This window comes from Microcaecilia unicolor, chromosome 4 (genome assembly GCF_901765095.1).
Source record: "Microcaecilia unicolor chromosome 4, aMicUni1.1, whole genome shotgun sequence".
NCBI classification, from domain to species: domain Eukaryota; kingdom Metazoa; phylum Chordata; class Amphibia; order Gymnophiona; family Siphonopidae; genus Microcaecilia; species Microcaecilia unicolor.
Genome location: NC_044034.1, coordinates 43,743,471 through 43,767,842, shown reverse-complemented (window position 1 = coordinate 43,767,842; position 24,372 = coordinate 43,743,471). Strand labels below are relative to the sequence as shown.

At 40.4% G+C, this 24,372-nt stretch overlaps 1 protein-coding gene across 1 annotated transcript in view; it reads right to left on the bottom strand.

The window, feature by feature from the left end:
• CEP295 (centrosomal protein 295) overlaps positions 1-24,372 on the bottom strand; it is a 178,294-nt gene that overhangs the window by 19,154 nt on the left and 134,768 nt on the right. Inside the window, exons 23-26 of the mRNA XM_030200190.1 lie at positions 20,728-20,904; positions 13,547-13,658; positions 7,786-7,980; positions 1,156-1,249 (exon numbers count right to left, since the gene is read on the bottom strand). Coding sequence (XP_030056050.1) covers positions 1,156-1,249; positions 7,786-7,980; positions 13,547-13,658; positions 20,728-20,904 — 578 coding nt within the window. The remainder of the gene's footprint in view (positions 1-1,155; positions 1,250-7,785; positions 7,981-13,546; positions 13,659-20,727; positions 20,905-24,372) is intronic.

The following is a 24,372-nucleotide window of genomic DNA, read 5'->3' as shown; positions in this document are numbered from 1 at the left end:
AGTGCAGTCACATCCTTCAGAGATACTCGAATATATTAGGGGCTGGGTCTCGGCTTCTTGCAGGCTAGTGCGCCCTGTTTGATGTCAAGGAGGGTGAGCTACCCTCACGTTGGGTTTTACCTTTGCTTTGCTGTGCTTCAAGGGGGAGCTATCTTGATGCTTTTTCTCCTCTGCCTGATGCACTTCATCAGCATTCCTTGAAGACAAATCCTTTCTGGTTACCAGGGTGGGACAGGAGGATGCCCAATCCTGACTCTACTAAAGCTTGATGCTGAGGAAGGCTGAGACCCCTCTATGCTGATGCTTTGCCAGGTTCGATGCAGCTTCTGGAGTCATAGTGACCGATGCTCCTAATACCGACATTGATGGCCCAGACTCTAAGCTAAAAATCCTTTTGCTCTCCCTCTCATGACTTCTGATAATCTTGACATCTGCAAACAGATTTTACAAGAAAAGGAATCATGAATGGACCCCAGGTGTTGCAGGCACCAGTTGTGCGTCTGTGAAGGACATGGTCCTGTTGCACTGGGTGCTCTTCTTAAAGCCTGGAAACTTTCTGGGAAATATCTGCAAAAATAACTGTGGTAAAATCTAATGGCTGGATTTTGACAAAAATATAACTCAGCTGGGTGCCTGAGTCTAAGAGGGCCTAGCAGGCTGTAGAACAGAAACAAAACACCTTTAAAAATGCTGAAAAAAACATAACTAAGAGAGAAACTACCAGGTGATGTGGCCTATGCAAAAGGACTTGCACACTAATAATGCTTTTTGAAGAAACTGATACACTTGATGAAAGGTCTGCCTTGTTCCATAGAAAAAGAAGAAATGAGCTGGTCCCAGTGCAACAGCGACAGGTGAGTAGATGCGTGCATGCACAGTGTGACACTGCCAGAAGCTTGTAGAAGATATGCTAGGTAGCGTTCTTGTGTGGGCTCCGTTGTACACCACCACCCATCTTGCTTGTCCTTGGAGAAAAAGTTGCTAAATGTTTCAGATTAACAATTTAATTCTCTTATATACATGGGCACTCAAGTCTAGCAGCCATTAGAAATATGTTCAGACCAATATATTAATACAGATAAAAACTCAATGATTGTGCATCCAGATCTTGGAAATGATTTGTGTTTTGCAATTTACTTGGGCCATTTTTCCTACCTTAGTGTTCTCTGGTACATCTGTACTTCGACAGACTTTCTGTCCTCAGGAGTGCACACTTTGACTTCGCCAACTTTCTTCAACTGACAACCTGCTGGAGTTTGTAAACAATTGTCACAAATTGAATACAGTGAAAAACAGGTTCAGGCTTTTTAAGCAAACTAGGCCTGTAAAATCATAGCACCTCTCAGACCTGATATTTCACTGAAGAAATGTGACAGCCTGATTAAGCTAATAAAGCTTGGCAGAGTTACAAAGTTGCCAAGGATTGTGTACAGCTGGACATAGGCATGCTGAGAAACTTCATAAGAAATAATTGGGCAAAGATAAGGCCAGGTACAGAAAAGTTAAATTTAGGGATGAGTGAAGCTTGGAGATAAGCAAACTTACTAAGGTTGAAACTTGGTCATAATTGGATGAGAGATAAGCAAACTCACTGAAGTTGAAGCTTGGCCATAATTGGATGTATGTGCCAATTATGATGAAATTGCAGGTGGCCAAATGTATGGGCTAATAGCACAGAATAGTAGACAAACTATAAAAAGACACAATATAGGTGGAGAAGGCAGAAGAGACATGACTGACTGCACTTGCTGTGTGTCCCAAAGCGCTGTTCCACCATGTTCCAGATATGAATGCCTAATTGCCTGTATTGCCTTTGGGTAAGATACTGATGCTAATAAACTACTGATAGTCTTATATCCACTGACTACCGGGTGTCTTTCTGATTATGTAGCCTGTTAGTGCCCAGACTGTGTAAAGCAGTCTGAGTGGATACAAGGTCAGAATAATTAATCATTTTAAGGGAATATGCAATCCTCTTCTGGGTAGTAGAAATCCTATTGCTTCCCCTGCCCAAAGCCTTTTTTATAGCCCTTAAGTTATTCAAGTTGCAACTTTGTGTCAGAATAAAGATATATATAAGCTGTTATTCAAATCATATGGCCGGGCTAAGAGGAAACATTCAGTTCACACTTCCTTTATGTTGTGATGAAGAAATGGACACTAGGTAATTTCTGCGCTGCTTAGTACATTATGGTCACGTGGGATATAAATATTTTAAATAAATACAAAAAAGTTCCTCCTATGGCCAACATGGGTCATGAATTCTGATGAAGAAACAATTAGTCAAACAGGAAGGAGCAAACACAGAAGCTTTTTCTGAATGAGGCACTACATGGTTTCAGGAAGCTTGCACAAGGCTGAAAAGCCTTTCACTTCTTGGTTGTTGATTCAGATCTAAGGTTACTAGTGACCTCCCACCTGTCCAGCAAGGAAGCCAGACACCACCCTCTTCCTTTCCATAACAAGTGTGCTAATCAGTCTGCCAGTGAGCAAATTTGTATTTGTACAGAGGCTGGACAATGATCAGAAGGGCATTTTATACACACAAATGCATAAAGCTATGTGAAACACATAGAAAATTGCCATCTTTGCATCTGAAACTATTTTATAGTATTTTGTCTTCAATTCAGGTTATACCGGACAATGGTTGGATATGGCAGAAACTTTATAAATCATTTTCTGTGTGTAAATCCTGTTTTGCATGTGGAAAATGGCTCTTATAAAACTGCACATCTGAGATTTAATTATGTTTTCTATGTATTTTGTCTTCTCCTAAACCAAACCTAAATACTAACTTTAGAATGGATGGATCATACAAATGAGGAATAGAAATTCATTTGTTTCACTCTTCTAATCAGTATAATCGTTGTTCCAGTGCAAGACCTATCAAACCATCATTTTCAAAAGTTTAATCAATATTTCAAACTCAAAACATTGTCCATATATCCACTGTTAGCGTGTTGACTCACACTACTCCATAAATAAATAAATTTTATTTTACACACTAATTTTCGTTCCTTGAGTCCTCCTAGACCAGTGGTTCTCAACCTTCTTTCTGACAGACAGATGTTTATGTGTGACACATCGAACACTAAAATTTACCGCTGAACAAAGAGCATCTAAATATTTAATTGTTTAACTAAGTTTAGTATGAATTTGCCTATCCCATATCAAAAAGCTACATGATCAGTCCCAGATTTCTCACTTGCCATACAACAAAACAAAAATATATTCAAATTCTAGCGTCGCCTCAGTAACAGCAACACAAAATACCTCCACTGCCAGATACTGTGAAGCAACACAAAAGCTTGCAAATATGCTACTCAAAACTATATAGCAAACAGAATCCATGGACAGCAGACCTGCAACATTTTCAGTTGGGGCTGGAAGCAGCAGTTATTATTGGAGGGTAGTGGAGAAGTAGAAACAGGGATCAGTTACAAGGAATTCAAGAACCTGACTCTCAAGATTACTGGTCTTTCCTTTACAACCATCAGTGTCTGCAAGCTGGGAACACAGGTTTGCTGCCTACACCAAAATGTTTGTGACACCTCCCACCTCTTGGGGACACACTGGTTGACAGCCGTTGCTCTAGACCAGTCCAGGTGCATGGGTATACCTATTAGCAGTTGGCGACAGTTTCTTTTCGCATCCCATTTAAGATACTCACAATTGCCCATCAGACCCTACATTCAGATCATGGCACCTTCTTTTTAACCCTGTTTATTCCTTATGCCCCCTTATGTTCATGCCATTCTTTTCAGCAATCTTTGCTGGTCATTCCTTCTCACTTAAAGATACCTTTGGACCACACAGGGCAGGCCTATTTTAGTGTTGTAGCATCCACACTTTTGAACACTCTTCCTCTATATATCCATCCAAATTTCCTTTCAGTGTTTTACAGCAACATTAAAGACCTACTACTATTCTTACTGTACACCGCCTTGAGTGAATTCCTTTAAAAAAGCGGTAAATAAAACCCATAGCATTCTCTCTGATTGCCACAAAATCAAAGCCCAAGGCATTGTTAATCTCAGATGGCAACAACTACCCTTTGTTTTTGCTGTTGTGTGGCATTACACCATCCTCCCTTCCTTGTGTGTCTTAATAGAATAATGTTTTAAGTTTGCTAAGAATATAAGAATAGCCATACTGGTCTGTCTAGGCCAATATCCTGTTTCCAACAGTGGCCAAGTCAGGTCAAAAGTACCTGGCAGAAACCCAAATAGTGGCAACATTCCATGCTACCAGTCCCAGGGCAAGCAGTAGCTTTACCATATCTGTCTCAACAGCAGACTATGGACTTTTCCTCCAGGAACTTGTGCAAACCTTTTTTAAACCCAGATATGCTAACTGCTGTTACTACATCCTCAGGCAAAGAATTCCAGAACGTTACTATTCGTTGACTGAAAAAAAAATTCCCTACTGTTTTAAAATTATTTCCATGTAACTTCATCGAGTGTCCCCTAGTCTTTGTACATTTGGAACAAGTAAAAAAAAAAAAAACATCAACTTGATTCACTTCTACTTGTTCTATACCATTCAGGATTTTGTAGAAGTCAATCATATCTCCCCCCATCCGTCTCTTTTCCAAGCTGAAGAGCCCTAACCTCTTTAGCCTTTCCTCATATGAGAGGAGTTCCATCCCCTTTATCATTCTGGTCGCTCTTCTTTGAACCCTTATTAATTCTGCTATATCTATTTTGAGATACAGTGACCATAACTGAACATAATGCTCAAGGTGAGGTCACACCATAGAGTGACACAGAGGCATTGCAGTATTTTCGGTCTTATTTATCATCCCTTCCTAAAATTTCCCAGCATCCTATTTGCTCTTTTGGCCGCTGCCACCGCACACTGAAGATTTCAGCGTGTTATCTACACCACCACCTAGATCTTTTTCTTGGGTGCTGACCCCCAAGGTGAACCTTAGCATCAGGTAACTATGATTCGGATTATTCTTTCCAATGTGCATCACTTTTCATTTGTCTACATTAAATTTCACCTGCCATTTGGATGCCCAGTCTTCCAATTTCTTAAGGTCTTCTTGCAATTTTTCACAGTCCATATGTGTTTTAACAACCTTGAATAGTTTTGTGTCATCTGAAAATTTACTCACCTCACTTATTCCTATTTCCATATCATGTATAAATATGTTAAACAGCACTGGTCCCAGTACTGATCCCTGCGGCACTCCACTATTTACCCTCCTCCACTGAGAGAAAATTACCATTTAACCCCCTACCCTCTGTTTTCTGTCCAATAACCAGTTCCTAATCCACACCAGAACACTGTTTCCTATCCCATGACTAATTTTCTCAGGAACTTCTTGAGGCACTTTGTCAAACGTTTTCTGAAAATCTAGATACACTACATTAACTGGCTCACCTTTATCCACATGTTTATACATGCCTTCAAAGAAATGAAGTAAATTGGTGAGGCAAGACTTCCCTTGGCTGAACCCATGTTGACTATCACAGTTCCAGAAATGTTATTAAGTATTCCATAGTAACAGGGAAATAATATATGAGAAAAACATATTCTCATGTAATAAAAAGACTACAATTAAGCAAACCAGGGAAGAATACAATTGAAAAAACAAAATTATCAGCCTTTCAGAGAATCCATAGCTGAGAAGAGAAGAGAAAAATAATATAGAGAAAGAGGAAAGAAAAAGAAGGCGGAATATAGTACTAAGAAATTACAATTGAAATAACGAACATTAGGTGACAATAATGAAGTACAATATCTGCTCACCAAAACATCAACCACAGGTGTAATATGAAATAGCTTGTATTTAAATAAAAGATTGAAGATATTGGTCTAAAGAGGACTAGATTTGCTGCTTTCTTCTAGAACCAGACAATTTAGTTGCAGTAGATTCCAATTTATAGTAATATGAAATAGCTTGTATTTAAATAAAAGATTGAAGATATTGGTCTAAAGAGGACTAGATTTGCTGCTTTCTTCTAGAACCAGACAATTTAGTTGCAGTAGATTCCAATTTATAGTAATATAACACAGAATGCCACCAAAAGTGAGGATTAAGTAATGAGACATCTTTCCAGTTGTTTAAAATCAGTTTGTGAGCAATCGTGATTAAAATATCTAGCAATCTTTGTTGATGGTTCGGTATAGTTATTGTAATAGCAGCTGATTTTAAAAAAATTAGATGACTCGAGAGTGGCATATCAAAATGAAAATTGCAGAAATGATGTTCCAAACCGATAGCCAGAATGGTTGTATCAAAGTACATTCATAAATCATATGAAGTTAACGTACAAGGTTGAAGTTTACAGTGCCAACATAAATTAGAAGGCAATAGTTCAGCAGTATGGAGTTTCCTTGGGGTTCAATCAGACTTGTGATATAAGAAAAACATTGATTGTAGTATGCCTCTAAAGGGATGCTAAACAAAACGGAAGACTGAAAGAAAGCCCTTCTGGCAAAGGAAACACTCTAGAGTTCAGTTTTTCTCCTTTATATTAATGCTAAAATTTATTACAGTAAATAAGTGCCAGAAATGGTGATGAGTTGGAGAAACTGAAACAAATCTCTGTAAACTTGGAAGATGTAATGGGGCAAGTTGATAAATAAAAGAGGAGCAAATCGACTGGACCGGATAGTATACATCCCAGAGTACTGACAGAACTGAAAAATTAACTTGCAGAACTATTGTTCATTTGTCATTTATCTTTAAAATCAAGCACAGTAGCAGAAGATTGGAGGGTGGCCAATTTAACACCAATTTTAAAAAGAGTTCCAGAAGTGATTCAGGAAATTATAGCCTGGTGAGCCCGATGACGTTGGACAAAACGGTAGAGACTATTATAAAGAACAAAATTATTGAGCATATATATATAGGCGTGGATTTGATGAGACAAAATGGACATGGATTTAGTCAAGAGAAATATTTTCTCACCAATCTAGTACTTTGCTTTGAAGGGGTGAATAAAAAAGGTGAGCTGGTTGATACTCAGTGTGTATTTGGATTTTCACAAAGGTGTTTGACTAAGTACAAAACGGGGAATGACCACAGGATGTGGAGGAACACTCAGTCCCTACGATCGTTGATGATACGGATCTGGGAGTAGGGTAGGCTGACACTTCCAAAAATAGCAAGGGAGAGAATATGTCAGACATATAGAATTACGGAGTGGTGACCGCTAAACAGCAGAACAAGTTCAGTTTTTTTGTGTACTTAGAAGGGGTTTTCCCCTTGATTAGTTTTACCCCTGACGTAGCCTGAGGGCGAGACGTGGCCACGTCGGGTATTGTTTTATTGTTCATTAAACTTTGTTTTCCATCATTCTGCTTTTATATTTTATTGCTAGAACAGAATCTGACAGGTTCCAAAGAGACAGAGAGATAGATTTTATTTTCCTTATACTAAAATTTGGCCTGAAATAAACAGTAATTCAATTTTCTGTAATACTGGGATAAAATAATTTTTATTGTAACCATTTATTTACTGTAATAAATTTTAGCATTATTATAAAAGAGAAAAACTGAACTCTAGAGTGTTTCCTTTGCCAGAAGGGCTTTCTTTCAGTCTTCCGTTTTGTTTAGCTTCCCTTTAGAGGCAAGAGGGTTGTTAATTGTTATTACAGTATGAAAGTAGTTTGATCTTAAACTCAGTCTTTCAATTAATATTAAAATGGATTAGATCTGATACATATTTTTAAAACTCTCTCTCTTCCCAGGCCCCTCGCCACACAGCAGGGTTACCTACAATACGCAACATATTAAAAAAAAAAGTTTGAATCCCATCTTCAACAAACTTACCACCAGGAGGAGAATGCCCCCTTTGCAGCAAAGATTCTTCTGTTCCATTTTTTGGAGTATTAGTAGTTCCTATTTTCCCAGAAGTGTCTCCTCTTTTTTTTATTCCTTCCAGTCTTTTGCATGATCTCATAATGAAATTAATTTTTCGTTTTAAGAATGCCTCCTGCAAACTCCCTGGAACATCTAGCTGCATGACTATAAAGAAAATACGAGTATTCTGATTACTGCAAACTGCACTTCAACTGTTAAACTGCTCTTACAGTATGTGCCACTTATTTAAACACATTTATACCCCACATTTTCCCACTAGTTGTAGGCTCAATGTGGCTTACACAAAACCGTAGGGCAGGTTACAATTCAGAAAATACAATTAGACAATGTAATGGTAAGATAATAATTGTATAGGTATTTATTGTAGCACAGGCATGGTTTGAGAGAATGGCTCATCTTATCAGGTGGGAGAGGATGCAAAGCATTAAAATTTAAACTATATAAAACAAAATGGGCTGCCATTTCTCAGCAAATCTATAGCTATGCTGCATGATGTAAATGTATAAAAATGGAAACTGCTTTTATTAAAATCACCTAATTTGACATACTGTAAGAATCTTACTAAGTGAATTGCCTTTTATCCAACAATTATTCTATACAGGTGTCTGCATCAAATTATTTCATAGAAATTGCTTAAAAGCACTATCTAAGAGGTCATACAGCAGCAACAATTACTCAATTTTGAATGAAATCTCAACAATCTACTGAAAATCGAACAATGAAATGTATATTCTCACAGGAAGTACCTTCTGGGATAAACTTTTTTTTTTTTTTTTTTTTTAATAATGACGAATTCTTGGTTCATGCTACAAAGCTCAATTATTTAGCTGATTCCATTATATAATATGGTTTCAGCTTGCACCACAAATCCACAAGACTCTCTTATACTACTACTACTTATCATTCCTATAGTGCTACTAGACATACGCAGCGCTGTACACTTGAAGATGAAGAGACAGTCCCTGCTCGACAGAGCTTACAATCTAATTAGGACAGACAAACAGGACAAATAAGAGATAAGGGAATTACTAAGGTGGGGATGATAAAATAAGGGTACTGAACGAGTAAAGGTTAGGAGTTAAAAGCAGCATCAAAAAGGTGGTCATTTAGCCTAGATTTGAAGACAGCAGAGATGGAGCTTCACATACTGACTCAGGAAGTCTATTCCAGGCATATGGTGCAGCAAGATAAAAGGAACGGAGTCTGGAGTTAGCGGTGGAGGAGAAGGGTGCAGATAAGAGAGATTTACCCAGTGAATGGAGTTCCTGGGGAGGAGTGTAGGAAGCAGTACTTTTTTTGTAGAAAAAAAAAGGTGCCGGTACTCATTATGGGCGGGGTCAACACATATGGCTCCAACACTTTGATAGCCATACACCCCTTATACCAGTCATGGCGCATATAAACAGGCATCATTGAAAATATTATACCAGTATAGGAGAAAAAATAACTTGAATTTTTTCATTATAAATAATTTCTGTAAGCTGTTACAGCTCCAGTATACCCAGTGCAAAATAAGACAGATGTAAATTCTCAAATTGGACATATTCCAAACACTAAAATGAAAATAAAATGATTTTTTTTCTACCTTTGTTGTGTGGTGACTTTGTTTTTCTATCCATATTAGTCCCAGTCTCTAATTCTGCTGCTCTCTATCTGTTCCCTTATCTCCGTTTCCAGGGCTTCCTTTCCATTTATTTCTTTACTTTCCTCCTTCTTCATTTCTTGCCATATATCCATAAGTAAAAGCTGGGTCCTGCTCCGTGGAATTGACTGGAGGAGGTATAACATGGATACAGCTTTTGCCTATTTTCTTCATGCATGTGCAGTTTTTCTCCTCTCTTCCCCTTCCCCATGTGCACCTTCTTTTTTCTTTCCTCCCCTCCATCCATGTCCAGTACTTCTCCTCTCTCCTCCCCTCTATCCATGACCAGCATTTCTCCTCTCTTCCCTCCCCTGTATCCATATAAAGCAATAATTCTCTCTCCCCTCTCCTCCATCCAAGTCCAGCATTTCTCCTCTCTCCCCATTAACCACTTCATCCATGTCCAGCAATTTTCCTCTATCTCCTGCTCTTCTCTCCATCCATTTCCAGCATTTCTTCTCTCTTCCCTGCCCTCCCATCCTTGTGCATCTCCTTCCTCTCTTCCTTCCCCTCCATCCATGTCCAGCATGTCTCCTCTCTCCCCTGCCCTCCCCTCCCATGTCCAGCGATTCTCCTCTGTCCTCCCCTGCCATCCATGTCCAGCAGTTCTCTCTTCCTTGCCCTCCCCTCCCATCCATGTCCAGCGATTCTCCTCCCTGTCCAGCAATTCTCTCATCCCTGCCCTCCCCTCCCATTGATTCTCTCTTCCCTGCCCTCCCATCGATGTCCAGCGATTTTCCTCTATCCCCTGCCCTACCCTCCCATCGATGTCCAGCGATTCTCCTCTCTCCCCTGCCCTCCCCCATGTCCAGCAATTCTTCTTCCCCCAGCCCATCCTCCTTCTCCACTGCCTGCCAGCGAAGCGATAGAAAGGCTGTCAGCATCGGACTGAGCAGCATGAACAGTCCAGCAACTGAGAGAGCCTGGCAGCGTTGGAGCTTCCCTCTGCGAGTCCTGTCTATGCGGAAACAGGAAGTTGAAACAACGTAGGTGGGACTCGCAGAGGGAAGCTCCGACGCTGCCACTCTCTCTCTGAATCACTGCCTGCACTGTTCGCGCTGCCGAGTCCTAGAAAAACAGTAAGTAGGGGAGTGAGAGGAAGGGTGCAGGACTCACCGGGGGGAAAAGGTGCCGGTACATCGTACCAGTGTGTACCGGCACAAAAAAAGCCCTGGAAAGGAGAGATGAGCATGGAGAGGTACTGAGGAGCTGCAGAGTGAATGCACTTATAAGTCAATAAGAGGAGTTTGAACTGTAAGTGGAAACGGATAGGGAGCCAGTGGTGACTTGAGAGGGCTAATATGAGCATAGCGACACTGGCGGAATATAAGTCGTACAGCAGAATTTTGAACAGATTGAAGAGGAGAGAGATGGCTAAGTGGGAGACCTGTGAGAAGCAAGTTGCAATAGTCTAAGCGAGAGGTGATAAGAGTGTGGATAAGGGTTCTGGTAGTGTGCTCAGAAAGGAAAGGGCGAATTTTGGTGATATTATAGAGAAAGAAACGACAGGTTTTAGCAGTCTGCTGAATATATGCAGAGAAGGAGAGAGTGAGAGAGAGAGATAGTGAGAGAGGTTGGTTTAGGGGGAAGATAAGAAGCTCAGTCTTGTCATGTTTACATTCAGATGACAATGAGACATCCAGGCAGCAATGTCAGACAGGCAGGCTGATACTTTGGCCTGGATTCCTGCTGAGATTTCTGGTGTGGAGAGGTAGATCTGGGAGTCATCAGCATAAAGATGATACTGAAAACCATGGGATGAGATCAGAGTACCAAGGGAAGAAGTATAGATGAAGAAAAGAAGAGGTTCCAGACCAGATCCCTGAGGTACACCAACTGACAGTGGGATAGAAGTGGAGGAGAATCCACCAAAGTATACACTAAAAGTACGATGGGAGAGATAAAAGCAGCAGATAGATTGAGAAGGATGAGAATAGAATAGAGACCTTTGGATCTGGCCAGGAACAGGTCATTGGAGACTTTAGCAAGCGCTGATTCAGTTGAATGAAGAGGGCGAAAGCCAGATTCAAGTGTTTCAAGGATAGCTTGAGATGAAAAAGTCAAGACAACGGCGGTGAACAGCACGTTCAAGTATCTTGGATAGGACAGGGAGGAGGGAGATGGGATGATAGTTGGAAGATAGGTAGGGTCCAATGAAGGTTTTTGAAGGAGTGGTGTGACTACGGCATGTTTGAAGGCATCAGCAACAGTCACAGTGGAACGTGAAAGATTGAGGATATGGCAGATAACAGGGATGACAGTAGAAGAGATAATGTTAAGTAGATGATGGGAATAGGATCACAGCAACAGGTAGTTAGTTTTGAGGAGAAAAGAATTTGTGCAGTTTCCTCTTCAGTGATTTCAGAAAAGGAAGAAAAGGAGGCAGGGGTTGTAGGGTTGAGAGAATGGACTAAGGGAAGGAGAGGTGGAGGTGACTTGGTTGAGAATTCAAGTTTAACCTTGTGAACCTTATCATGAAAGTACTCAGCCAGAGTCTGGGGAAAAAGTGAAAGAAGAGTTGGAGGTGAAGGCACTAGAGGAGAGTTCAGTATGGCAAAGAGACGTTGAGGTTTGAGCCAAGAGAATTAGTCAACTGGATGTAATAATCCTGTTTGGCAAGTAAAATAGCAGACTGGAAGGAGGTCAACATGAATTTGAAACGTATGAAGTCAACATGGGCAAAAAACTGTAGGCCTCTTGAGCCTCAACTAAGGTCAGTGTTAATGACTCAACAATAAGAGGCTGGGCAAAAATGTGATTCATGGGAGAGTAGCATGGAGAGAGTAACATCGATTCTCATCTCACATTTGCACACACACCTGGATGATCCTCAAGCCTTTTAGGACAATCTTCTATGGACAATGAAAAGCTATTACTGTTTTCTAGAACGCCCTAGAATCAGTTCATTCAGCAAAAGGGCAAAACATGTACCTATATGCCTTTTATGAAACAGCTTGAAGACCTGCCATTTGATTATCCAAAGCAAGGTCACATTTTATGTTCTACTTATCTTTAGCCTAGTTTTAGAAGTTAAAACCAGAGACCAAAATTCAAAATTTGTTAATTCTAAAGAATTAGGAGACAAAGTCAAATTGATGTGTTTTGTTTAAGTAGCATTTTTCTTATATATATTTTCTAAATACCTGCAAGATAATATTTCAGTATACGTTCAAGTATGCTTGGAGCAGATAGAAGAACAATGTTAGAAACTATTTTAGAAGGCTGCAGTATTGCACAACCCACCCCATATTCTCCCCTTGCCCCAAACAGCAGCCACAAGGGAAAACATGATGAAGAGGAAAGAAGGAACGGATAAAGGATGCACAAGCCAGTGAAACTGCAAATCACAGTGTAGTCAAGTAGAAACAAGCAGGAACTAACTAGATTAATGATGACAGGATGATGTTGGTCAGTGATAAAGCCAGACTGATGTATGAATAAAAAAGGGGAAACTGTACTTTCTAGAAGTTAACTTGTGAATTGCCTTGTAACTACAAGCCTTCTGTTTACATCTTTTAAAAGAATTCTGATAGCTGTTAAAAAAGCAAAAATGTATATAATGCATATTAATGAAAAGTAATATATATTAATGAAATGTATACTGTTCAGGATCCCTGTCCTAACAGTGGGGCAGAGATAGCTTTCGAGCTGTGTAAGGCAGACTATCTCTGCAGGCCTGCTTTTCAATTTTCTGAAACAGTGAAACTGACAGATTTCCAAACTGGCTTCCAGAACATTATTTCATCACCAGGTACCATCCAAAGTCACAGGAACCTAGACAACTAGATGTTAAGGTAACAGGCTCGATAGTTTTGGTAGCTTTTCAGATTACTACAAAGTCTGGTGGGAGAGTGTGAATATTGCAATATTGTTGTAAGCTGCACAGAAAACTAACGAGGAGGATAAGTGACTTGGATAAGGAACTAAACCTTACAAATGGTCAAACTTCTACAACTGGTAGATGAAATATAACTTAGCAGTTTGGACTAAGAAAAAAAAAGTTGACCAAATGAACCAATTTGTCTCATCTGTCATCCTCTACTATGCTACATTTTAAATAGCTGTTACCTGCAAACTGCTGTGAAGATGACTGGCTTACAGTTGAACACTGATCAGTCAGAGAGTCTTGTCCTGAAAAAATGGAATCATCCACTTCTAAGAGTAAAGGAAGAAATTCACTCTGTTGAATAAGGACAAAAATTATTGCTTTAGGTATTTAAAAAAAAAAAAAAATCAAAGCCAGAAACGGTGCTCTACAGCCCCTAGTGTTATGGATAAAAATGTACAGCTACAGCCATGTCCTAATACACAACAGAGAACACAGAGTTAACATATAATTCCTTTTTGTTTAAAAAAAATTATAAAGCAAAGTAGCTTCCCTCTAAAAGGTAGCGCTATATAAGTGATTTATAGTAGTAGTAGAAGTAAAAGGTGTTCTTTGAAGGCACTGGATAAGAAACCACATTCTCTCACCTCTTCCCTTTGAGGCTGGTTTCTTAAAGCTGAATTTATGAAACTGAGAAAGCCCCCCACCAACAGCAGCAGAGTAGGGACTTCCATGCATGCCCAGAGAGGCTTTACAAGCTTTACCACAACTTTTCAGGAATGACATTATCTATATATGTGGGTTATCCTGTTGACCTTGACCACCACTTATTCGAGATCATCAATGGTTTTTATTTGTTGTTTTGTTTCTGAATGCTTTTAGACCATTCATTACAATTCGAAGTTCAAGAATTTGATGTCATCCTTTCTGAAATGACCAATGGCATAAAGCCCTTGAATGCAAGCTCCCTAGTCAGGGTGGAAATACAGATCTATAGCAAGATGAATTTGAATAAAACATTCCTTGACCAAACTGGAATGGACTAGCCACAAAATAAAGAATCTCTGGTTTGTTTGACATAGATATGCTTCTGCAGTCCAAGTGGCCTGGTCTTATTGGGATTTTAAGGTCCACTGGGCTTGTCTTATATGGTGACATGCCATGGGACCAAAAAACTATTGATGCCACATGGCTCAACATCCTCAACATGTCCCGAGCAGTCTGCTGATTCTTAATGACTCTGGTAAAGGGAGTCATTAACTCATAATCCTACAGGTGGGGGAAAAGGATTTCTCCCAAGGCATTACTAGCAAAGCCCCATAAAATTCCAATTGAAGTGAAAGACTCAGTTTGGACTTGGATAATTAAAAGCCTAGCCATCCAACACCCAAACAGCTGTGTATATAGGATTTGTCTGACCCTGCCCAAAATGGGCTTCTGATCAACCAAGCACTCAGAAAGAGAAATATATGGATTGGTAATAAAGCGGTGTACAATAAAATATCAAACATAATCACTAATTTACAATGAAAATATATAACACAATCCCCCCAAAAATCCAGATACAATATTTTTCAAACCTAAATCATGGTTCTAGTCTGCATAGCAAGGTGGTCACCACTGCTACTCTGTGAACATTTATATGCTAGGACGCAGGCAATATGCTATTGGTAATTCTGTTATCCTATAACAAATGAGACTTTTTTTTATCTAGAGAGCATATCTAAGGGAGGTGTATGCATCTTGAGCTCCAGAAAGTAATGCTGCTCACCTGTAAAAGATGTATTCCTTAGACAGCAGAACTGATAAGGCACCCATGGATGATATTATCCAATGGCAACAGACAGAACTGTCTCCCAGAACTCAGAACTTAGTGAAACGTTCCAAGCGTGTGCAGCGCTTCCCATGTGAAGAAATCTCCTCAGCTCTTCAGTTGGTTTCAAAGCTCAATCCAAGCAACTCTTGGTGAGGTGGAAGGGATTGTGTACCAATAGCTGGGTTTGAGCTTGCACAGAAAGAGTAGGTGAACATGTCTGCACTTTCAGAAAGATGGCAAGCATGTAGTGAACTATATGAAGCTGACGGGCAATAATGCCACCAAAGAGCATAACTCCTTGGAAAACTTTCTTGTCTAAATGATAAAATATGAGGCCACGTGATGGGCTCAGAGGAGCAGGACGTGCATCTTCTCCTCTCTGGGTTTCCCGCTCTCCCCCAAACGACTACATTCCCTAAATCTGCCTAGCACTGCTTAACACTCCCATGGTACACGGACAACTGCATCACCCATACTGACTCCGCAAAGACCGGGAAATCAAACATGAGAGATTAGGAGAAGACACGTGGTGCTGGAGATAACAAAATGGCACCAACAGTGAGTGCAAGTACAGAGATATTCACACCAGCACAACTGACTCAGCGGAAACAGTAGAGCGGGCATTGCAGCCGCGTTTAGACCACTTATTAACACAGCTGACCAATTTGGAGTCTTTTCTCATGGACACGACCCTGTGCACTGGCGAATTGGAGCAGCGGGTGTCTGAGCTCAAGGATGAGGGAGTTACGGTATCGGCAGACTTACAAGCACTACAGAAGCAGGTCAGTAATCAACCGGTAAAGATAGACCAATTGGAGAACCGCTCTAGGAGGGATAACCTCCGCATCATAGGTATCCCAGAATCGTATCAGAACATCTGTTATCTGCCCTCTTGGAGCGATGGCTGAAGGCGGAGTTCGCCCTGACAGTGTGGTTCCTTTATGCTTAGAGCAGGCCCACAGAATAGGGAAGATCAGCCGGAGAAAGTCACCCTCGAGCTGTTTTGAAGGTTCACAATTTTATCCACAAAGTGGAGATACTGAGGGGCTACCGGCAAAAAAGGGCATCCCTGACTTACGAAGGGATGCCGGTGAAGATCTTCCAGGATTATTCGGCAGCACTCCAGGCCCGAAGATGCCAGCTCCACCCCATTTGTGAAACACTGCAAGAAGCAAAAATTCACTTTATGATACTTTATCCAGCTACCTTAAAAATATTTTCCAATGGCAGTTGGAATACTTTTGAATCAGCCTCTACAGCACAGGATTACTTAGGTAGTTTGCAAAATTCTACTCCCAGGAGAATAGATTATCTTAGCCCTACTTCCTCGTGCACTTGACATTTGCTATGCTTTTCAGCTTAGAGGCTGCTCTTGCATATTTGTTTGCTGTGCCACATTGATGTTAGGTTCAAAAGTTTTCTTGTTTTCTTTCTTTCAAAGGCCAGGTGGGCATAAACTTCTGTTACTATTGGTTCAGATCAAGTTACGGGAACTTAACAGTACAATGTGTGTTTGGGGGGAGTGCGATCCCCAATGTTAACAGTGGCCTCCACGTTCAGAACTTTATGCTGTGGAGCACTTTTGGGTACCTTTGGGGAGTGCTGGGGTGGGAAGAGAGTCTTAGGATAGATAAGGGAGGATGGGAAGTTAAGGATCAGGAAGTAATGCGAGAATAGGATGAATGTGAGATGGGTAGGACTCCCTGAACCCATACGCCAGGCCCCCTCCCTGCCCATCTTCAAATCATTGCTCAAAGCCCACCTATTCAATGTCGTCTTCGGCACCTAACCACTACACCTCTACTCAGGAAATCTAGACTGCCCCAACTTGACATTTCATTCTTTAGATTGTAAGCTCCTTTGAGCAGGGACCATCCTTCTTTGTTAATTTGTACAGCGCTGCGTAACCCTAGAAGTGCCCTAGAAATGTTAAGTAGTAGTAGTTATACATCAGAGGTTAGAATGGAACTCTTGGATCATATGGGTGCGTGGGCATGCTTGGAGCCTGAGGATATTTCAGCACAAGCTAGTAATCTCTGGAATCAGGTATTTGGCTCTGGACGTGGTTGCGCACACCAAGGTGGGATGAACAGGACCTGGGTGAGGCTGGGCACCTGGGTTCAGAATTACTGTTGAATTATCAAGGTAAAATACATGTGGAATGAATGTTAATGATGATGTTGCTTGCCTGCAGGAGACACGTCTCACAGAGTGCAAGCATAGCAAATTAAAACAAGCCTGGGTGGGAGACATGTTTTCTGCTTCCTTTTCGGATTGATGAGGGAGTGTGGCAATCCTAATTAGGAAAGGTTTGCCGTATACAGCTGAACTCTATCGCGAGAGATCCTAAAGGAAGTTATGTGTTGATTCATTTACGGCTCCATAGTCATAAATTCCTAGTTCTGGCAGTATATGGCTCTAATAAATACGATCAGGCCTTTTACCGGATGCTGGTACAACTATGCCTTCCCTACCACTCATTGAAATTGCTGGTCCTGAGAGAATATAATTATCTGATCCAGAGCTTAATTGCTTTTCTCCCGCTCGTCTCACAATGGAGGTGTGCAGGTTTGTGCGCTTCCCTCTTTCATGTGTTCGCTGGACCTGATAGACGTGTGGCGGGCCCGTCACCCCGGAGATAAAGACTTCACACATCTCACTCAGGCACATGGCAATTTTTCTCACCTAGACTATATCTTGGTGGACCAATCAATTTTCTCTTTTGTGACATCGGCAGTTATTGGTCCAGAAGCGGTTTCTGATAATGCACTGGTTTGGGTCGATTTGGAGGCACTGGCACACTATCGATCCTTCTTGGGATGGCGATTTCCCTTATATCTGTATCATGACCTAGATTTTAGAAAATATATTCTTGCAAAATGCAACGATTATATGCAGCGTAATAGAGAGCACCTTGACCAACCTTCATTATTTTGGTCAGCAGCGAAAGCAGTTCTCTGAGGAGATATTATAGCCTACGTTTTGCACACGGCTGGCCTCCAGAATTCTTCTGTTAGAGTCCCAGTTGAAGACGGCAAAGAACACGTATTTATGTTGCCCTGTGCCTCTATACGTGCACGCTACTCAGGTGTCTCTAAATTCCTTATTGTATGAGAATACTGCTAGATCCTTGCTATATCGCAAATATAGGTTTTACCGCTTTGGGACCAGGTCGGGACATTTGCTCACCAGAGACTTCACTGGAATAGTCACGGGCGGTGTATCACTGAGGGATGCTCAAGGGACTGTCTGTAACACCAGTGCAGACATTGCAAGTATATTTACTAATTGCTTCTCCCAACTTTACACGGCAGCTGATCCCTCAGACCCTGAGGTCATCCGAGAATACTTAGAAAAAGCGGGGCTTCCTCATTTGACAGAAGAGATTGCTGTGTTGGATGAACCCCTCTCAGCACGGGAATTATCAAAACTTTGAAATTACACTCTGCTCCGGGCCCTGATGGGTTTCCAGAGAATTTTATAAGCTCTTACCCCCACAATTTCTTGGCACCTTGGCAAATGTTTTTCAGGATGTAGGAGAAAATGGCTCGTTCCCTTTAGATGCCAATTCTGCGCTAATTTTGTTGATTCCCAAGCCGGGATGACACGTAGATTTGGTGGATTCGTACTGTCCCATCTCGCTTATAAACATGGCTATCAAAATATTTTCAAAGGTTTTGGCAGAGCGTCTTGTGGGGATCCTACCTTGAGTGATAGGGGAGGAACAAGTGGGCTTTGTATGTAATTCTCAGTCTGTTCGTAATGTCCACTGTTTACTGCTGGCCATTACTCACTGTAAACATACGCGAACGCCTTCTCTGGTTGTTAGTTTACATGGTACAGATAATGGACCATACACAGCTTTGGAAACACTCTTCTCTCTGCTTTGAAAATTTTTCTGGTTTCACGCTTAACCTTCAAAAATCTTATATTCCCAGATATTCTGGTAGAATGGGAGGAGGATTTTCTCTTAAGGTGGGAAGAGGGGACCCTAAAGTATCTCGGTGCTTATATTCCCCAGGATTTATCTAAGCTCTACTCTGTGAACGTCAATCGAATGCTCAAAGACACTAGCGCCAAATTACAGGTATGGTCTGCATTCTCTTTATTGCTGTTGGGACACATTGCACTTTATATGCTTATCATTCCTAGGTGGTTATATGTATTCCAGATTTTACTGTTATACCTTAAGGTTTCTGATGAAAAAGTTTAAAGGTTTGCAGAGATTTCTTTGGCAAGGCCGAAGGGCACGTCTCCCACTGTCCACCTTACAGATTCCGGTGCAGTATGGGGGACTTGGAGTGTTGAGTTTACGCCAGCTAACAATAGTCAATGGAATGAGACATATCAATGACTGGTTTTGCTCCACGCATGCCTTCTCAATCACACCCCTTGAAACATAGTTGACTGGACCCACTCACTTCACAAGTCTCCTTCACACAGCTGGGAAGAGTTCCTCCATTTTACCCACAGCAAAGGCAGTTTGGCATTGGGTATGCAGACATCATCAGTTTTCACCCAAAGTAACACCTTTTATGGCTATTTGTGGGAACCCGAATTTCCACAGAGATCAATACACTGCTTTTCAAAAGTGGAGGGGCCGCAGAGTAGTGTTCTTGCTTAACACAGTGACAGAAGAGGGTCGTATTAAGCCCTTTGCTGCCCTACAGTGAAAATTCTCTCTGCCAGTGACTGATCATTTTCATTACCTGCAAATACATTATTATGTTGCTAGTTTGCTCTGCGAGGATTAAGCAGAGGATGTTCAGGAAGAACTTGCTACAGCCTATTCTGTGGGGGCACAGCAGGGGCTGCCAATTTCCTTTCATCATCACTGACAGCAAAATTATGAGAAAGGTTTTGATAAAATAGGGTCTACTGACGCTGCGCTCACAAGACCTTACCCAAGTACAGAAACACTGAAGTCAAGCACTACTGAAGAAAAATTAAACTTCTACAGTACTAAGAAAGGAGGGCAAACCATATGGAAAACAACCCAACTGATTCACCAGAAACATGTTAGTTGAAAAAGTGACGTGGTCATCAAGCAATAGTAACACCACAAGAACTCCTGCAACTGGAAAAGCAACCTACACTTTTACACAAACGTCTAGATGTGCCACAATTTTATCACCATGTATAACACTATCCATCTATTTTTTAATATATTTAAGATCTTTATAGCCATTTAAAAGATCAAGCAAAAGTGCAACCTGTCACAGCTCTGATGTATCAATTTTGACTAAGTTGTACAACAGCATAATTACACTCCAGTGATCAAAAATTGAAACCTAAAATATCAAGGTTCCTTCCCACAGCTACAAACACAAGCAAAAAAAACCCAGTTAAATCCAGAACTTTGTTTTATAATTCATTACATTCATCAATTTCATTGCTGGCAACAGCTAAAAAGCATTTCAATAATCATTGCATGCATTGATCCAACTACCCAACAGTCAATCTGTTCTTCTAGAACTTTGAAGACTATAATGCTTTCTAATCTTAAATGGAACCTCTTAAAATGATTAAGGTTTATATTTTAGTCTTTATAACTTAACAACAGCACAAATGCCACTACTTTAACAATAGCAGGTAATCAATATTTACCCTACAGCTACTTCTGAATTCAGGGTCATCAGTTGTATGTGCCAGGATATTGATTTTACTCTCTCTGTTTTCTTCTTGGTTTGTGTGTTCCAAGTCTGGCACTGTAACAGTGCTGTCACTCAGGCTTATTAAAGTCAGTTCAGATTCTTCCATAATTCCATGCCCAGACTCTGTTTCCTAAAAAAATAAATTACATAAGACAGGATCAGTATAAAATCAATATGTCTAGTGACAGGAACATTGCTCAGCTCATCACAGAAATAATGCCAAACTTGAAAGGGAAAAAAAAAAGGCACCAAAGGAAAAGCACACAACATTCTAAACAGATAATTAAGGCAATGAAACAGTGTAATTGCCATGTTAGTTCACTTGAATGTGCAGAAATGAAGGTCAACAAACTATATATAAAGGTGATGGGGTTTTTTTTTTTATTAGGCTATTTGTTCTTCGTTGCCCATAATTCACAGAAAAAAAAAATCTAATCTGCCAAGAAATCAGTATTACTTCAATGCTCCACTATATAAAGGTGTTACGTTGTGATCTTAAAATCTCTAGCACATCATTACCTTTGGTCAATTATAGTGCACTATGGGAAAGGAGAAATTAGGTTTTTCCTGATAATTTTCTTTCCATTAGTCCTTCCCGCTATTCCAGAACCTGTGGGATAGTTGCATCCATTAACCAGCAGGTGCAGATAGAGAACACTAAGCTGAGACATCTCTCCTTTGCATCCAGTCTAGCTCCTCAGTAATTATGTAGACAAGCAGTAAGGAGGAACTCAGGAAAAAAACACAACTTTAAACAACTCACTAACCTAACACTAACAAGATGAGCAAACGTGTGGACCTCTCATCTATAGACAACTTGTAGAGAACAAGAGATATGCAGGAAGCACCATGTAAGGTGACAGTTGTTATTTGATCCATTACTTTGCACTGACTAAACATCTCAGAAACCTTGGACGGGTCTCTGGAATAGTGGGAAGGACTATTAGAAAGAAAATTATCAGGTAAGACCTAATTTCTCCTTCCATTACGTAGCTTCCCACTACTCCAGAACCTGTGGAATGTTCAAAAGCAATCCCTAGAGTTGGTAGGATCAAGCATCAAAGCCCCAAAACTGGCTTCTGAGCACACTACAATGTCCATCCTGTAGTGCTTGGCAAAGGGATGCAACGTCGACCATGTCGCTGCCTTGCAAATAGCCGCCAGAGACAGTAAGGTAGTCTCCACCCAGTATGTCACTGTACACCTCGTAGAACGAGTCCACAAGGCCTGAGGAGCTGCATCAGCTGTCTAGCAATTGTGGGCTTGGAAGCCATAAGGCCAAGCCTCGGTTTACAAAAATGCACAGTCTGCCTGATTTGAGAAACTCATGACTGCCACATATATTATTTATGGCGACATTTCTATCCTGCATTATCTCAAATAGAGTTCAGGTTCAATGTGGCTTACAATCCAGACAATTTAGTATATACCTATTATAGTTATAAATCTTCTGAATGTTGAGTAAATCTTCCATATATACAACCATATGAAACTTTACAAAAATTAGTTTATGAATTTATTTACAAGGTTGTATTTTGTAACAAACATCAAGTTATAAGCAGTTATACAGGATAAAGTTTGAAACAGCATTTTGCATAAAAGTAGTTATTCCTGTCTTCCATTATTTTGTTGCAGGAACTTTTTGAAACATACTAACATAGTAAGTGATGGCAGATAAAGACCTGAGTGGTCCATCCAAGCCGGCCAAATGTCATGTTCATTTTCAATTCTAGAATAAATCCCTTTGACAAGCACTACAGGATGGACATTGCAGTGTGCTCAGATGCCAGTTTTTAATAATTTCAGAAATCAACTGTAAGAAGATTCCACCAATTAGTACATTGATAGGAGAAGTCAGCAGAGAGGACAGTTTTGTAAGCAATCTTTTTATAATTAGATGATGGAGAATTAGGAATTCTCTGGATCCAGAGATGGAATTACACATAGGGAGGTCAATCAAAGACAGCATATAGTCAGGGGCCATACCATACATAATGTGATATGCAAAGACACATAATCTGAAAGCAACCCAACCTCCATAAAGTTTTAAAGACTTATTTTTATCACTGGAGATACTTGTAGATCAAAAGAAAGGTGTTTGATCGATTGCAATACCTAGAATTTTCATGTTCTGTTCTAGTGGGATCTTACACTGATCTATAACGAACTCTTCAGCAAGGTATGAATGGAATGGATCAGTAAGGACTAGGAATTTGTTTTTCCCTATTTCGTTTCAGTTTGAATGTGGATGCCCACGATTCCATCAGGTCTAATCCTGCTTTAACAATATTCAAAATTTCACTTAAATCATTATTGAAAGGTATGTAAATGGTCACGTCTGCATAAAGGTGTTGAAGCCATTTTCTTCTAGTTTCTTCCAAAGTGAGGCCATGATGATGCTAAAGAGGATAGGAAATATGGAGAACCTTAAGGCACAGTACAAACAAGAGCCCATGATGGGGAGAGGGACCTGTGAGTTTCACTTGATATGCTCTTAACTTGAGGAAAACTTTGAACCATTGAAGAAATCTGTCACATATTCCCACATTGTCAAGTATTCTCACTAATATATCATTGTCTACCATGTCAAAGGCACAGGACATATCAAATTGTAGGATAAGAATTTTTCTGCCTCTACTAATTTCTCTCCTAAAATTAGATATTAAAGTTGTTAAGACTATCTCAGTGTTGTAACAGGGTCTGAAACCGGATTGTGACCTATGTAATAATGAGAAATCAGTTTAGGAAATCCATAAGTTGTGCTACCATACCTTCCACTAATTTAGTAATCAGTGGAACTGATGCTACTGGTCTATAATTGTTCACATCATTTTTATCCTCCGATGGATTTTGAAGGGAGGGAGTTAACATGATGTTACCTTTTGATTCAGAAAAGATGCCATGTTTGAATAAGTACGATACACGTGATCTTAGACATTCATCGGAGTCAGGAGCTGATCTCATGAGGTAGCTTGGACAAGGATCTAAGATGCAACGAGAGGTAGAATATTTGTGTAGAAATGTTTTGGTTGTATAAAAAGTTGGAGGTAAGAAGTTTAACCATACTCGATCTGCAGCAATGGACAATATATTGGGTTCTTCTAGATAATTGTCTAGCTTGCCTTTTAGATAGATTATGTTTTGTCTCAGCTTGCATACTTTTTGCTCCAAAATCGATTGATAATGGATTGTGTGAGGTTTTATTTGAATTATTTCACGGTTGATTTTATGTTTAGAGTACTTGATATGTTAAGCATTATTAATCCCAAGAGCTTTGCCCCCATCCCCACCAGCTCTGCCTCTGACTTTATCTGCACAAACCTCTGTTATGTAGTACAACGCCAGGATATAGATAGAGATGAATTTACTCCTGTACAGTGCAAAATATAAAGATGGCATATGCCAGGGATAGTGTTAGGGGAGTGTGACTGAGCAACTGAATCTTGGACCCCGACCAGGGAGAGTCCCATGCTTGCTGGAAGCTGAAGAAGTGCAGCCTGGTAGTGGGCTCTGGATTTCCCTCCCAAATTTCTGTTCTGGGTTCTAGCCATGTCTAACACTAGCTCTGGCAAGATGCACATTTCAAATCGGACATACT